This window comes from Artemia franciscana, unplaced genomic scaffold, assembly GCF_032884065.1.
Source record: "Artemia franciscana unplaced genomic scaffold, ASM3288406v1 Scaffold_284, whole genome shotgun sequence".
In the NCBI taxonomy this organism is placed as follows: Eukaryota; Metazoa; Arthropoda; class Branchiopoda; order Anostraca; family Artemiidae; genus Artemia; species Artemia franciscana.
In genome coordinates, this window is record NW_027063596.1 from 1 (window position 1) to 17,525 (window position 17,525).

At 36.3% G+C, this 17,525-nt stretch overlaps 3 protein-coding genes across 3 annotated transcripts in view; 2 read left to right on the forward strand and 1 right to left on the reverse strand.

The window, feature by feature from the left end:
* The first annotated feature begins 4,294 nt into the window (after window positions 1-4,294).
* On the forward strand, window positions 4,295-4,663 carry LOC136043021 (uncharacterized). Its single transcript, XM_065727907.1, has one exon. The coding sequence runs from the start codon at window positions 4,295-4,297 to the stop codon at window positions 4,661-4,663; it is 369 nt and encodes a 122-aa protein (XP_065583979.1).
* Window positions 4,664-6,650: 1,987 nt separating this feature from the next.
* LOC136043022 (uncharacterized) lies at window positions 6,651-7,040 on the forward strand. Its single transcript, XM_065727908.1, has one exon. It carries the CDS (start codon window positions 6,651-6,653, stop codon window positions 7,038-7,040), a length of 390 nt encoding a protein of 129 aa, XP_065583980.1.
* A 7,683-nt stretch (window positions 7,041-14,723) lies between these two features.
* The window catches only part of LOC136043030 (zinc finger protein 235-like), a 34,470-nt gene continuing 31,668 nt past the window's right edge, over window positions 14,724-17,525 (reverse strand). Inside the window, exon 5 of the transcript XR_010621533.1 lies at window positions 14,724-14,970. The gene's annotated coding sequence lies outside the window, so the exon portion shown is untranslated. The remainder of the gene's footprint in view (window positions 14,971-17,525) is intronic.

Genomic DNA, 17,525 nt, shown 5'->3' on the forward strand with positions numbered 1-17,525 from the left:
AGGTCCCATTGGTTGGGCATGGTCATATTTTGGTGGCTTGTGGGCTTGATGTGGAACCTTGAACTGACAATACTCTTGAAGCTTAATTTTGAAGAAAAATTTTTTTTTACGAAAATGATGTCAAATTAAAATGCCTTTAAAGAGTAGCAAAACACATGATAGTACTGCCATGACATTATACATTCTATAAAAGATACTGTATTCACACTATCTTTTTTGACCAGAATAAAATATGCCATGAGAACAAGTCAAAAAACAGTACTAAGTTAATATCTTTTTGAGATTCCTTCAGGTGAATATAGGTAAAAGTTAAACTATCAAAACTAAAAAATGTCACGAGGGGGGGGGGGGTCAAAATAATTTTAGAAACGCCTAGGTGGTACTTCTTCACCCAAAATTCAGCGGGGAACCACTGGCTTCAGAAAAAAGATCAACAATGTTTGCAATACAACTAATGCTGCCACTACTACTATTACTAAAATGACCAACTACTACTACTACAACCACTACTACTCAACTACTGCTAAGATTAAAACATTAAACTAATAATTTCTGGAAATTTTGAGGTAGGAGTTGAACTAAATTTAAACACATATAAGTATTCTAAGTATCAAAAGGGCAAACTGACAACAGCATAGCAATGGCATATTGTATTAAATTGAATCTCCCAAAGCTTGATGAGGGGAATGCTCAACTGACCAAAAGACAATTTGTCTATAGCACTAGCACTAGTGCCACTAATGATTGTACTTCTACGAATCCACACAATTAATAATAATAATAATAATAAATTAACAATATAAGTTGCTTTTCAGATATAGCTTTGCTACCTTTTAGAAAGTCCACATACTCTTAGTTTGTTTTGATTAAGTTCAACATTCGTCTAAATATTCCTTCAAAGCTTTATATTAATACCCTTAGCTTGTACAGTAGCAATAGTTGTAGCAGTATTAGTAGCAGTATGCATATAGCACCTATGGTTTCTTCAATATCTCCTTCAACACACGCTGAAAGTTTCAGCTTAATATATACCATCAACTGTTCCTAAAGCATTTCTGACGCTTCTGCTTGACAACCTGTGTGCGCATAGTGTAGGCTACTTCGAATTAGTTAAAAAAAGTTATTTAAAAAAATTTATTTAAAAAATTAGTTAGTTCGAATTAGTTCACATAGTGTACTTTCGAATTAGACTAAAGAGGGGGGAATGCTCAGGAAGCTTTTCAAATGGACATTTTTTTCAACACATTAAGTTGAAACTTTCCGGACATGTTGACTTAACCAAACGGCGCAATGCACGTGTTATCAGTACTGCTTCTATTACAACTGTAAAACTACTACTTCTATTGGAGCTAAATATATTAAGTTCAAGCTTTCAGGGAATTTTTAAGGGGTTAAATCAAAACACACTGGAGATATTCAGTTTCCCAAAAAGATATATGAGCAACTCCTTATTACAGCTCAATATATTAAGTTGAAACTTTCAGGGTATTTTAAGAACAATGTCAAACCAACCAAAAGGCACTCCGTTTATGTTCCTTCTAAAACTAATGCTTCCACTACTGTTGCAACTTTTACTAGGACGACTACTGAAGAGGCTAAGGGAAGGAAGGTATAGATTTCAGGAAATCTTTTGGGGGATATTGAAATAAATTAAAACATATTTTATGCCTGCAAGCTGTATAGTGCTTAGGCAATATCCCAAGGATAGTTTAATGAATTAAGTTGGTATTACAGTTGTTAAGGGGGACAATTGGCAATGCAAAATGAAAAACGTGCACACTACTACTAATATTAGTACTACTAGCTTAACTACAGATACTACCATAGCCGTAAATACAATTGACAAAAGTCAAGTCACGGCTAATTGTAGAAAAAGCCAGGACAGATAGTCTGATTAAGTGAGAGGCAAATCTGGCATAATTCCTTTTAGATTGTAGAAAAATGATGTCAGTTTATTTGTTAATATATAATTCTATCTATCATCCATCCATGTGTCATTCCTAGGGCAGAAATAAGGTAGATAGTCATAGAACTAAGATAATTGTAGAAACTATTAGTTTTCCAAGTGTTTGGTTAAATGGCACAGGTAAACGGCAGGAGTACGTATGACTCCCTTATTGGACCAACACATGTTTGTTAGCTTACAGAAAGGCATGTCCACCTAGAGTCTCACCCAGGTTGACCAAGAATTTGAAATAGACAAAGGACTGTTAATTTGCATGGAATGACAGGTAAACAAGCATCTGAAATGAGTGTCAGGTAAGGCAATTAATTTACATTGGCAATTGTATATTGCCATAGGCAATTGTACATAAGGCAATTGATTACATGGTTTAAACACAAACCTTGCCACACTTACACTTGGAGATGCCGAGATGGTCGAACCCGCGGCCAAATTGACTATTTACTCGTTTCTCGTCGCTGGAAGTCAATGATTGAAGACTCGAGAGTATACAGAGGGGCGGACACTGGATCAAAAAGTGGATCCGACCATTTATTAATAAAATCAAAAGTTAGATTCAGACTCGGCTCCAAAAAAAGTATCTGCACCTCGAAGCATCCTAGACACAGCGAAAACCAAACTCCCTGAAATCAAAGAGACCTTTATGCTCGAGCTTACAAACCGTTTTACTGCGTTGCAAGATAATGACCGAGAATTTAAGACCAATCAAGCAATTTCTGAGACCGAGACAAGTGCCATGACCGAGCAAGAAAATTTTAACCAATCGCTAAATATAGAAAAGCGCTGGATCAAGTTCCGAAATCAAGTGAAAGATGCAGCTACAGAAATTCTCGGAGTAAGGGACAAAAACCCAAAAGATGGATTTCTCAGAAGACAATAGAACTCTCTTTAAGGAAGAAACAAATGACTGATAAACACTGCTTCTTTTAAAGCACTCCGCAAAGGATGTCACAAATCTGCAAAGGCAGACAAACAAGCATATTGGTCTAATGTAGCCTGTGAAATGGAAAAAGCTGCTGCACGCAATGATTCACGGGAACTCTACCAGCTCCTAGGAGAATCAACCGGAAAAAAGAAGCAAAGATCTACCCCAACGCTACTTAGTAAGGACAACAAGCTTCTCACGAGCAAAGAAGATCGCATCGAACGATGGCGTGCTCAATTCCAGGAGCTTCTTCACCCACCAGAAAATGACCACAACCAACCCATTCCATCCAACAACAGTTCTGAGTCACCATCTGTGTATGAGGATTGCAATATCGCCCCTCCCAGCAGAGAAGAAATTATTCATGCCATAAAACTATTGAAAAATAATAAAAGCCCTGGCATTGACGAATTACCAGCTGAACTTCTCAAGGGCCTTCCAGAACCGGCCATCGACGAGCTCCACAACTTACTCACGGATGTCTGGGTCAACGAATACATTCCTGAAGAGTGGAAGACCTCTATAATAATTCCTTTATTTAAGAAAGGGGATCGAGCCGATTGTAAAAATTATAGAGGAATTTCCCTGATACCCATTTCTGCAAAAGTTTTCACAATAATAGGATTAAATAGGTTCAGAAATATTAGAAATGATCGGACGAGGCCAAATCAAGCAAGGTTCAGACCTAGTATGGGATGCTGCAATCATATTTTTAGACTGAGACAGATCCTGGAACACCGCCTTATACAACAGCAGGAAACAATACAAGTCTTTATCGACTTTGTAACGGCTTTTGACTCAGTAAAGAGAATTGCCATCTGGGATGCAATGAGGGATGATGGAGTGCCCAAAAAGATAGTCCGTTTAATTAAGGCTTATTATGTGGGAACGAGGGCATTTATAAGAGCTGACGGAGAAATCTCAAAAGAAATATCAATTGACGAAGGAGTGCGAAAGGGTTGTGCCCTATCGCCTATTTTATTTAACTTTGTCATTGACCAGATCATGAAGACTCTTGACAAATACAAAGATGTGACAATCAGTCCAGCACTATCAATAACAGACCTTGATTATGCTGATGATGTGTATATCTTGGCTGAGTCGATAATAGAAGCACAGCTCATGATAGACGACATTGCTGCTAGATCCCTTGCTACTGGACTAAAGATCAGCTAATTGAAAACAAAATCGATGCGCACCTCTGAGCTAGATGAAACTCCAATCACATTGAATGGCATTCCAATCAAGGAGTCCAGAATTTCAAATATCTAGGCTTCCTAATAAATCCCAAGGGCAAAGCTCTAAGCGAAATACAAAGCCGCATCTCCACAGCCTCGGCAGCATTCATCCAGCTGCGGAAGTGCCTCTGGTTACGAAATGAAATCTCCCTTCGAAGAAAGATCTGGATGTATAATGCTTTGGTCCTCTCTGTGCTTCTTTATGGTTGTGAAACGTGGCCCCTCAGAGCTGGGGAAGTTAATGACCTGAATGTCTTCCACCACAAGTGTCTTCGCTGTATTCTTGGCCTGCGTCTCTCTGATCGCGTCTCTAACGATGTCATCAGAAGAAGATGTAGTGATATACCACTTGTCTTTGATGTTGTCAAAGCGAGACGTCTACGATGGTTCGGGCATACACGCAACCCCTTGCGCACTAGAAGAAGAAGCCTGGAGGACAAAAAAAGACATGGTTATCAACAGTTAGAGCCTACCTCGAGCCAATGGGAGGTTTCAAGAAGCACGGGCACTGATGGAATAGACAATGGATCCAGTTGATTGAGCCAGTCGCACTTGAAAGAGAGCAATGGAGAGACGCATGTCGTCAAATTCTGGATGCCATGATGGGCCTGGACAAGGCTTGAACGTGACCCAAGTACAAGTACAATTGATTTAATCTACAAACTTAGACATTTGCACTAATAAAAACTTAATTCAATGTTAGTTGACCAAGAACATACCGGACATTGTCAGGGGAATAAGCAAGCAAAGCCTAAAAGGGCCTGTCTACATAGAGTGTTAGGCAAGTGAACCCATTAACAAGCTAAGACAGTTGGGCTAACAAAAGATGAATTACATATTGGTTGAACAATGATTAGTTGACTGTCTGTGTTTGTGTTTTGGGTTTGACAGTCTAGGCTTGCCACAAGCTCAGGTAGTTTTACCAACAAAAATGTCAATATAGTCAGTACGATTCGTTTGTTGATGACTAGGGGTAAGTGGTATATGCAGAACAGGGTATAAGGTGTGACATGGTGCTTATCTACCATCTAGCATTCTTTAAAAAATCTAATAAAGCCACCTCATATAGTTCATTCAATCGCAGACATGACAGTTCTATCATTTTGGTAAGTTGCTATTTTCGTTTTTTTTTAAAATCGACTTCAAGTTTTGGCTATATCCCCCAAAAAAATTTGGGCAGCAGTTTTTTTTATCTTGTAATGGTTTACAGAAATTGTGTGTGCAAAATAGCAAACGAAAGCTAAAACATCAGGCCATGTTGTGTGGCCATCTTGCCAAAAAATATGCAACAGTGAAAAATCAGACACAATTTGCAAGTAGATGTCACATGGTATATACTGGGACAAGGACAGGTGGTATGTAGAGGGACGTGTCCCAGTATATACCATGTGACCTCTACTTGCCTGACACTCATTGCAGAATGGCCTTATTTTGACTTTAGACGCTTGTTTTCTGGTCATTCCACAAAAATAATGAACCTGTGCCAATTCTAAATTCTTGGTTTAACCTGCCTGAGACTCTAGACAGGCGTGACTTGCTAAAAGATAACAAATAAATATTGGTCCAATAAGAGAGGCATCCTTAGCCCCGCCGTTTATCCATGCTATTTTAACCAAACACTTAGAAAACTATAGGCTCTATCAATATCTTAGCTCTATGACTATCTACCTTGATTCTACTGCCCAAGGAATGACGCATTGGACAGATAATAGATAGACATATCTATTAACAAATGGACTAACATCATTTTTATACAATCCTAACAAGGGGGGACTTAATGCCAAAATTGCCTATCACTCAGTTGGACTATCTGTCTTGGCTTTTTCTACAATTAGCCATGACTTGATGCCCACAACTATTCGATTCTAATTCAAATTCAATGTGAATTCCAACAGTTCAGTCCAAACATTGCATTTTTAATTATCTGTTTTTACTTGTATCCTAATGATAAAAAAAAAGCTTACACATCTTTTTTTTCAGTTGACATCAGAATAGAAGAAAATGCCACAATTTTGAAGAGCTAAGTGGGAGGAATATTCTAAATCAGTTGCTGAAAAGAAAGTTGACCAGTATTTCATATAATTGCTACTATTTTTATGCCCGAAGAAGAAGCATTGCTCTCTTGATACCTGCTGCAAGCAAGCAGAATGTGTTATGGTTTGACCAGTCAAGACACCAGAGCCCTTCCTCAAAACTACGCTGTTGCAAACGACAGCTGGACAGAGTCTAAAAAAGCCAGTAAAGACTGGTTAGCTGGATTTTAGGCTCAAAACCCAGAGCTTTTGCTTAGAAAGCCAGACGCAACAAGTTTGGAGAGTGCCATAAGCTTTAACAAGCACAATGTACAGGAGCATTTTTCTAACTTGCAGTCAGTTTTGAAGAAAACTCCATTTACAGCAAGTGACATATTCCACTGTGATGAAAACGCAGTTACCACTGTTCATGTTCCTCCAAAAGTTTTTGCTGAGAAGGGTAGGAAAATAGTGGGCAAAGTGACCTAAGCTGAGCGTGCATGCTTGTAACTATGGTTGGAACCATCTCTGCCAGCAGGTGGTACCTTCCCCACTACTTTATATTCCTATGCAAGAAATTTCAGCTTCACATGCTGACTGGTGCTCCTGCTAACTCTGCTGGAGGGGCCTGGTCTTCTGGATGGGTAATCCAAGAACTGTTTCTGAAATATCTCAAACATTTCAAGACTTACTTGCATGCTTCACCTGAAAGCCTGAAGCAACCACAAGTCCCATATCTGTTCTGCAGTCGGTCTGGTATCACTTTACTAACAATACCACCTCACTCCAGCCACAGATTGCAGCCACTGGCCATTTGTGTGTATTTTCCCTTCACATCTCAATACAATAAGGCTATGGGCAACTGGATGCTGTCCAACCCAGGGAAGACTGTGACAATATAAGGGATTGCATCTCTTGTTGGCAATAGCCTCCCTGTATTTTTCATGCCAAACAACATAATTAGGGGCTTTGAGAAGACACGGATATGGCCTTACAAGCTATACATCATTACAGAAAAGGATTTCTAACCTCTACTGTAACTGACAGACATGTACCTGATGCTATGAATCCCGTTGAACCTGAAAACACCCTGGCCAAAACCCCCAGTACAAGTGGGCCTGAACAACCCTCTACACCCCTTTCAGTTCCTGTGATGCCAGAACAAGTTTGGTCATACCCTAAAACCAAGCCATGTGTACTGAATGACAGAAGCAGGAAAAAGGGCTCTACAAAGATTCTTACTGACACTCCTGCAAAAAAATAGACTGAAGAGCAATAAGTTAAAAGAAAAGATAAGAAAGCACAGGGTGGCAGGGCTAGTGGAAAAGTTGAGACTGTTGGAAGAGCTGGAAAAGCAAACAAAGACCAGACAACAACAAAGCTATTAGTGGATTAAGAAGAAAGAGGTGATGAAAAAATGATTCATTATGATGATAGTGATAACTCCATGAAACTAGGTGAATTGGAAGATGAAAGTGAGAAAGAGGAAGAGATCTTTTACAGTGTCTCAACAGGGGATTTTGTTAAAGTTTCTTACAAAGGAGAGAATGCCATACCCTAATCTATCACAAAAGGCTGGAGATCATAAAGATTAGGATCATAGTTTAAATTCTGAGGATAACTTGATTAAATAGTGAAAATATAATTTGAAACTTTTATTTCCTCATGACATGGGAGTACAGAGGTATATAAAAATCCAAAAAGCTGTCTCAAGCCTAGGTTGTCTCTTTAACTTTTGTTTAATTGTTAAAAGCCAAAAAGTTTTTAATGTCAAAGAAAAAAGGAGTCAACCAAAACACTGCCCAAAAGAGATAAATAGAGTGTCAAGGTGAACTACAGGATAGTCTAGTAGCCTATGTGCACCAATAGATTTTATTACCTGAGCAAAGTAGAAAAACACAAATGAATATAGAAAGAATGATAAAAAAAAGGAGGTAAAATTCTAGTTAATTGACTTCTTGCTATCTCAGAAAGGGTTTAGGTTAGGAAAATGAAACTTCTCGGGATGGGTCTACAGGCTAAAGTATGTCCCGGGAAGTATTTTAAAGTACCCACCTCTACTCCTTCTCCCTCTAGAGGGCCCTGAAATTTGCCTACATAACAGGTCTATACCTATTGAAATTTTGACAAAACAACATTTTGCCTTAATTTTCAGTTACTAGCTGCTTTTTCTCTGCCTTTAGTTCTGAAAATGATAACTCCTATTATTTGAGTAGAATTTTGAGCCATATCAATGGTTTTTTTTTTTTTTTCAAAATTTAAGAAATGTATTTGCATATCTTTAAAACCTTATAAAATGGAATAGAGCAAAGTTATGAAGCTGAACACAATTTTGTTGTAATTCAATTAAGCAGAGGATCTATTTTGCAAGGTTTCACTTTTATAACACACATATTTTTAAAGGTCATCAAAGGTCTGAGACCTCTAGAGGGAGAAGGAGTTGAGGTAGTTGCTTCAAAATACCATCCTGGGACATACTTTAGTCTGTAGATTCATCCCTGGAAGTTTCATTTTCCTAACCTAAACCCTTTCTGAGATAGCAAGAAGTCAATTAACTAGAATTTTACCTGGATATTTAATGAAACATTTAAAACATCCACTTAATACCAAATACTGCTACTGGTCCTTTAGACCTAGGCCTGTAAGAAAATGGAGTTGTACTATCTGTAACCAGATGCCTGTCAATAATACACCATAGACAGCACTCTGTAAAGGAATATAAAAAATACCAAAAAATACTCTGGTTTGTCAGATTCTAATGTTAGCTTTGCTAATGATTGCATTTTTCTTTTTTTTAGTTATTGGTTTCTCATAAAAAAAAAACACCTAATTTATGAAACTCCTTTCCCTCCTGAATCAGTATCTGGATTAATTCTATGCAAGACCAGCACAGGACTCCTATACCTTTTGAGAAATTTCACCCAGTTAAGAATTTGGTTAAGTCAGAATATGCTAATATGCTATAACACAATAACTAAGAAACAACATCCAGTTTATTTCAGAATTTAATACTGTATCCATATATTACATCATTACTTGCAGAAATTCCTACCAGATATGAAAAATGTGATTGGCAGGATTCTGTACATCACTTAGTGCTATAAATCAGGCTTTAGTAAAAGATAATTTTCTTTATTTTTGACTCTAGATTCTATAAACTAAGCATTACTAAAAATAAGGGTAAAATTCTAGTTAATTGACTTCTTGCTATCTCAGAAAAGGTTTAGGTTAGGAAAATGAAACTCTCAGGGATGAATCTAAAGACTAAAGTCCATCCCAGGAAGGTATTTTGAAGCAAATACCTCCACTCCTTCTCCCTCTAGAGGGCCCTGACCTTTAAAAATATGTGTGTTATAAAAGTGAAACCTTGCAAAATAGATCTTCTGCTTAATTGAAGTACAACAAAATTGTTTTCAGCTTCATAACTTTGCTACAAGACCTGTCATGTAGGCAAATTTCAGGGCCCTCTAGAGGGAGAAGGAGTGGAGGTGGGTACTTTAAAATACCTTCCCAGGACAAACTTTAGACTGAAGACCCATCACTGAAAGTTTCATTTTCCTAACCTAAACCCTTTCTGAGATAGCAAGAAGTCAATTAACTAGAATTTTACCAAAATAAGATATTTTATCAGGGGTAAGCTTAGCTATTAGCCTATGCAGTTTAACTGAGGAAAGGATTCAGGGACAGGGTTTTGGGTAGTGCTATGGCCTACACCAATAGGAAACATGGCATTTTCCATCTTTGAAGACAGTAGAATTTAGTTTAAAAGAAATAAAAATTGTAGTCTTACTGGATTTAGCAATAGTGAACAGAAAACTAAACCAAGAACAAGCTTTTTCATATTCCAGCCTAAAATTATTCCATTCATGTAAAATTGAAATAGGCTAGCCTAACTATTAGACAAACTTATCCTTAAGATCAGAATTCAATTGGGAATAAAAAAAAATAGGGCTAACATTCATTTCTTTCAGAGGTCAGAAGTATTTAACAAAGAGCATTTATGTCAACAGGGACTGGGAGAGGGCTGAGTGGAGGATGGACTGGGAAGCTAACCCAACATAATTACATCAATCACCACCAGCGAGAACTAGAGGAGGATCTACCACCTTATCTCGCTGGCAAATGCGATTTAAGGTAAAGAAATATTTAACCTCAGAAAATATCGATTTCAGATTTCTTTATTTCTTCTGTAAATAGCAACTGACTTTTCTTAATGCATGAGTGCTATCTAGCCTCAAAATTGTTTCGATCTTTATCATTCAAAAATTTAGAAAAACAGTATGTGTCTATACTTGTTTTTTTTTTCTATTATGTCCTCTCTCTGGAAAGCTGGACTCAAGCAAATAAAAATCACATAACATGTACCCGACAAAAAAACATATAATTTTGGAAATAAGCCAGATAGCTTCACATGGCTCCCGGACTATAAATATAGTGTCAAAAAACATGGATGAATGTAAAAAGAAGGATAAAAAGACATTAATTGTTACATCCACTTATAGCCCTTAAGTTTTATTAAGGTCCTGAATATATTAATATGTTTCTTTTAATAATATATGTCATTTATACAACCTGGTTGCACATATTGTTCTTTGATTTAGTTTAACATCTATCTTAGTATTCCTTGAAAGTTTCAACTTAAAACCGATACCCATTCCCAGTATGAATATCGATACTTCCATCAATATTCTTTTCGAAACCTGAATGCACCAAGTATCTTTTGCTGTAGTGCACCATCCATCTCACCATCCTCTGAAAGTTTCAACTTAATAACCTTTGTATTTTCTGAAATATTGCAAGTTTGCCATTTTTACAACTTAGATGGACATAGTCTTAAAACTGAAACAACAGCCCCCTCAAAACTTCTTGAAATTTCCAACTTAATGACCTTACCGTTCTTGAAATATTTTTAAGTAGCCTTTTTAAACAAAAGGTAAACATTTAAACTCGTGGGATTAAGTTCAAAAGTAGTGGTAGCAGAAGTAGCAGCAGTTGTAGTTACATACAATGGCAAATGCAGTCACAAGTGATCAAAGTTACTTGCGGTTGCAGTTACAAGCAGGTGCAGTTGCAAGTACTTGTAGTCATGAATTGTTGCACTTGCAAGTAGTTGTAGTCAAAAGCGGTCAAAATTGAAGACACCAGTATTTGAGCTGGCAGCCACAAGAAATGATAGACACAAAAAAAAAAAATTAAACTGCACTTACAGGTAATCACAAGTGTTCACAATGGTAAGTAGTAACTCTTATAGTGCAAACTGCTGCATTCCCAAGTAGTTTTAGTAACAGCTACTACTAAATGTAGTTACAGCAGGAATAGCAGCCACAAAAGATTCCAGTAAAACGCTTACCCATTTCTAAAATACTTTTAACTTGGTATTTTGATAATCTGGCTCTGTATCGCGTCTTTTGATTTAGTACGATGTTCCCCCCATAAACTCAGAAATGAGCTTTTTTACATCCACCTTCGATAAAATATCCCCCCCCCTTACTAATTATGAATCTTGTTTATAAACAACGGACAAATAGAATGATTTACTATTAGTCTTAATTCAAAATTTGTATTCGAAGAGCTAAAGTAAATTTAAAGTAATCTTCTTAAATACCATTTTTTCTAAGGAATTTTGAAGTTTTTCGTTAGTTGACCCAAGGACCCACAGTCATCCTTTGCCCGTAATTAATTTCTAAGTGTGCCACTGTTCCTATACGAAATCCTTTTTAATTGTATTACATTCTTTTTTCCAACTTAACTTTGCATGGGGAAATGTTTAGGGGCTAATTTCTGGATGTTTTGTTTTGACTTCAGGAAATAGATTTCCATGGAAGGGGGCATTTTGGAGTGACGGAGAAACCGATTAGAGATTTAAGCCTTTTTCAACTGAAAGCCTGCTAAGGATAATTTTTCAGGCTGAATCGTCAGAAAAAAAGTTTTAGGCAGTGGGGGTTCAGCGAGAATATAAATCTCTGGAGGAAATTTGATGGAGGGAGGGGGGTTGCACTTTACGTTTAATGAAATTTACACGGGGGAGTCTAATGTGACGGGGAAAGGTATATTTCATGGAGGGTTAGCGTTATTTACTAACATTATTTAAAAAAACGATCAGAAATTAAATATATAAAAACAAGTTTTTCTAAACTGAAAGTGAGGAGCATCATTAAAAATCAAAACGAACAGAAATTATTCCGTACATGAAGGGTTATCCCCTCCTCAATGCCTTGTATTTTATGGTAAAGTTTGACAGTTTGTCCCAAAGTTTGACTGAACGACCACTGAAAATCAGGGGTTGTTAGATTAGAATAGGAAATTTCTTTAAAAGTCCTAACAGCAATAGTATAAAGAGCAAAATATTGAGGAGGGAATAACCCTCCATGTAATAATATCTGTTTGTTTTGAGCTTTAATGTGGCTCATTACTTTCAGTTAAAAAAATTGTTTTTTTAATATGTAGTAGGGATGAGACTACGCTGAAGTTATTTTTGACTCCACCCTAGCCCATACATCACTTTTAAAAATTATGATGCAGACTCCTTAGGCCACAACAAATCATTTCTACAAAGTTGTGCGTACGGAAAAATTAAATCACTGGCCATACAACTGAGTTGTAAGCTCCCCCAAGATGTGAGACACCTTACACCAGTATAACTCCAAGCTAATTTTTCCAGGTTTCACGGTCATTTTAATCATTTTAATCTTTAAAATAAATGAATATCGTCTCTTACCTTAATCATTCAAAAGTTAAATATTGTCTAATCTTAGCACAGATTCTGAATACGATTTGATAATAGTGGTGGTTTATTTCTAGCTCACCAAACAAACAAGTGCAGGGTATAAACATAGCAGTGTTTCCTCTCGGTACAATCCAAAAGAAAGATATGAAAGGTAAGAAATAAATAGATTGAAAGTATATATGGTTTCAAAAATAAGTATCTCAAACTCTTACACCTCAAAAATAACACCTCAAACTCTTCCTTCTAAAGTTTGGTTATTACTTGAAATTTTCTTAGATAAAGCTATCCTTTTGGTTTATTAATCCATATGTTATAATTTTCCCTCAGTCGCTCTTTGATTCTCATTGAAGTAACTCAAATAGCTGCTTTTCCCTACGTGGATAAGTAGCGACAATGGTATTTATTATTATTGGTGGTGGTTTTTATTTGTTTTTAGATTAGTTTTCTTTTAATTTTCTATCTTGTGCTGAAGACGCCTTGTTTGGATACAAGCGAAATATCCGCGTTGTTTTAGTCTTTCAATTCTACTGGCCGTCGTCTCGTTTGAAATTTTCTTTTTTGTAGAGTTTTATCTCTCTTGGTTGTTTATTAAGCATAAAGAAGACCTTGGACTTAAGTAGCTTTTAAAGCTGAATCGAATTCTCCTTAGACATTCAACTTTAATACGTAAAACCACCAAATATCAATGCAATAGTCTATGATATGGCACTTTTTAAATACATGTATTTGAAAAATGTAAAAGTTTCTTTTATACTTGAAAGTATGTTATTTTAACTTAAAAACTGATGGTTAAGGTTCTTTAAGTAATGAATACATTATTCTAAGTAAGGAATGATTACCCACCATTAACCTTGAAAAGGGAAGTTTGATGCTGACATAAAATTCATAAATCCATTAGACTATGAGCCTGAGTCAGTTTGGCTAGTTTTTTAAAGGAGGGGAAACACCTTCAAAACGTCAAACAATCGTGATAAAAAAAAATAATAAGAAAAAAAACAAAAAAAACAGGACAATCAGATTCTGCTAATCACGAATCTCCACCTTCCATTTCAAGCTTCCATCTTTAAAAACGAGCAATTTTACTTTTTTTCCCCAGAAGAAAGATCACAGACGAGTGTTCATCTGTTGCTGTTTTTCCCAGGGGCAATCGTATCCACTAGTTGTCCTAGAAGACTCTAAGAGGGCTCATTTGATCGGAAACTGAAACTTGATTAGCAAGGGTCATTGTTTTTGTGGAGAAGGAGGGAGATATCAAATGCAGAAAAGAGCAGATATCGACGCTCAAGTTTTCTTGCTCCCTATGAACCTTTAAGGCAGCACGGAAAAGAGAAAATATTCATGGTGAGGAGGGGCGATCTATTTTCTCATCTCCCTTCATCTAGAATACCCAAAGTTGCTGTCTTGAGATAACTCCATTCCCATTGCTTTAACAGTAATTTTTTTAGTTAAAATCATATTTTCTTATTCATTTGATTTCAATTTGAGCCAGTTTTAATCTTGGATGAATGTTTTTGTTTAGCCTGATTTGCTCAAGATTAAGTTTCAGCTGCTATATTGGAATCCAAGCGATTGGAATCCAACTATGTTGGAATCCTGGACACAAGCGATTGTTAAGATAAGAATTTCTTAAAACGCCACTTTTCTGACCTGAAACTTAATGGAAAAGCCCACTCTGTATGGAAACGAATGCCCAAAATGATATGTCTAAGAAATTTCACTACAAGTGAACCATCCATTCCTCACCTGTACACGGTTTTCAAATTATGAGTTTACTAATGATGTAATGTACCTATTGTAACTGTAACTTAAGTAACTTAGATCAGTGGACAAGTAAAATAACGTACAATAATATACTATATTATTTACTTTAAAAAGAGATATATTTCGTAAAAGCTACCTCATCTACTTTGAGTTTGAAATTCTCTGTACATAAGGATGGACTCTCTCTCTTAAGATGGAGGGTTTCACAGCTGTTCGCACACACACCTTTTACAAAAGCCTTATTATCTACTTAGAGATTATCCTTCCCATAGAGAAGTTTCTTCCACCAGGAAGTCTAATCAAACTGATGCAGAATCCATGGGTTCATGTGATTCTAAGGAAATCTGGAAAATAATATCTAGTCTGAATGCACTGAATTTTCTTGAAAATCGTAGATCCTATAGTTTTTTTTAAGTCAAGAGAGAAGATTGATTGGTTATATTTTTCTTTATGAGCTGATTCCTAAGGTGTTTCACAAATACACAACGTCAGTCGTTTCGTCTGCTCCTGCTAGGCCCCTTTTATTGTTGGGAGCTTTTTTTTACATACAATAGATATACACGTGAAGACAATAGAATTCCAAAACAAGTTATATCGAAAGTTAAACTGCAACAACACTGGATTGCGAGTGAAACAGGTTGATGTAGTTAGAATTCCTAGTTTTTATATTCTTGTTTCGTTTCAAGAGTCAAAAGTGACCAGAGGGCAACTACCCCTCCCCGGGACGCCTGTTTAACCCAAGTGGATAAGATCGAGATTTTGAGATAGTCTTTTTGTTCAAAATTATCCAGCAATCATATAGCAATGCCCCTACGAATGACACAACCTTTTAGAGCCAAGGGATCTAGGAGCCTATAACGTTTAAATAAAGTAGTATAAAGTATGGCTGAAGCTCATTTAATTGGACATTGAAAGTTCTAGTTTAAAAGTCAAGAGTAGTCGGAGGGAAACGAACTCCCTTCCGACTCCCTTTTTCTCCTAAGCATTTCTGATCAAAATTTTGAGTTAACCGTTTTTTTCAAAATAGTTCAAACGTCAAATAACGATGTTTCTGAGGTTGAAACCCTTAACTAAATGGCTATGAATTGTGCTAGTTATTTGTCATTAACATATTAAGTTCTTAGGGAATACTTGGTCGTATGAACTTTAGAGGAGGCTAGTTTGATTGGAAATTAAAATTTCTTGTCCCTTTCTAAAGGTCAATAGTGACCAAAGGGTAAACAGCCAATCACTTTATTCAAAATAGTATGAAATTCAAAAAACTAGAACTTGGGGTCGAAGATATCTTTAGCCCCTATGCAAGGGTCGTAACTTACGAAGTTTCACCCTTGTCAACATATAACCTTTTCGCGAAAGGAATGGTCATGAAGACTTTGGAGGTGGCTCATTTATTTAAAAATTAGAGCTTCTGACTCCTTTTGAAGAATCAAAAGAGATCTAAATGCAACCAGCCCTTCATTATCCTTCTTTTCCTCAAAAATGTCTGGTTAAAGTTTTAAGATAAGCATTTTTTTGAAACAAAAAAAAATCAGACAACTAGACCCCCCCCTAAAGCCTCAAGGAAAGAGCTTTAATTTGTACAAGCTGCTTATTGTTGGTTTGATACTTTCTTTACTTTGATGCTTGGGTTTACTAATTCACTAGAGAACTTTGATTTACAGGGCAGGGATGTAAATTCTACTAGTTGTTTGTAGATATTTGTTTACTTTGATACCTTTTTATTTAGATATTGCTACTCTGATGTAAGCTTTGATACAGTGATGAATTGAAAAAATTGATTATTAAGTAGGAAATTTTGAAAACTCAAAACTTTAGCTATAAAAAAACGAACAGAAATTAAACTCTAGATCAGCAGAAACAAAAATCTATAATAATTCAGACTCAAAACGACCAGAATCAATGTTAAACCATAAATGAAAATCAAAATGAATAGAAACTAATAAACAATCAGAGGATTTCTATATGTTCACTATTTCAACTAAAAGTCACTATTTTTAAAGCTGGACACTATTTTCACGAAATGGCCACTAAAGCCTCTCTTTAATGAAAATGGCTTAAGTTTTTCTTTCCCAGAATTTGTAATTCCATGCCAATACGAACCCTGTTTAAAGTGGACGGAGGTTGCCGGTCTAAACTCAGGTACTGTTTTGTGGACAAAAATAACATAGGTAGCTGAAAAGACAAATTCCAATATTTGATACTCAACCAAAATAGTAAAGCTAAAATTTCCTTTGGACTTTTATCTAAGTTTTTTATTGTTCTACAATGAGGACGGTCGAGCGGAGTTCTCAAATATTTGCATAATTTTTTCTTTTGTTTTTCACTTTGACTTTCATTAACATATTAAAAAAAATATAAACTTTAACAGATATAAATCACAAGGCAAAGCACAATTTAAATTTTAGTAACATGTAGCAATTAACAACATGAACATTCCTAAAGACATCTTAAATAAAACAATAGCCAACAGGTCATATAGTATTTGTGACGAGATCGGAACCTAAAATTAGACTCGGTACTAGAGTTATCGATTTCATCGTCATAGCACATTAAGAAGCACCGAACTTGCCAAAGCACTAAAAATCCCTCCAACTCCCCCAAAGAGATTGGATCCAGTCCGCTTATGCCAATCACGAATTTATAACTTGTGCTTATTTTCGAACTCACCAAAGCACTAGCAATCCTCCAACTCCTCCAAAGAGTGCGGATCCAATCCCGTTATGTCGATCACGTACTTATTCTTCCCATCACGTTTCATCCCTATCTCTCCATTCTGAGCGTTTTCCAAGATTTCTGATTTCCATTTCCCCCCTCCACCCCCAATGTCCTCTTATACGATTCAAATTGAAAATGGAGCATCTAAATCATGAAATTTGTCTATAGATCAAGTTTCATTAAG

Excerpts from the sequence above, each read along its gene's own strand:
- LOC136043021 (XM_065727907.1), top strand. The coding sequence starts at position 4,295 with ATGTATAATGCTTTGGTCCTCTCTGTGCTTCTTTATGGTTGTGAAACG.
- LOC136043022 (XM_065727908.1), top strand. The coding sequence starts at position 6,651 with ATGGTTGGAACCATCTCTGCCAGCAGGTGGTACCTTCCCCACTACTTT.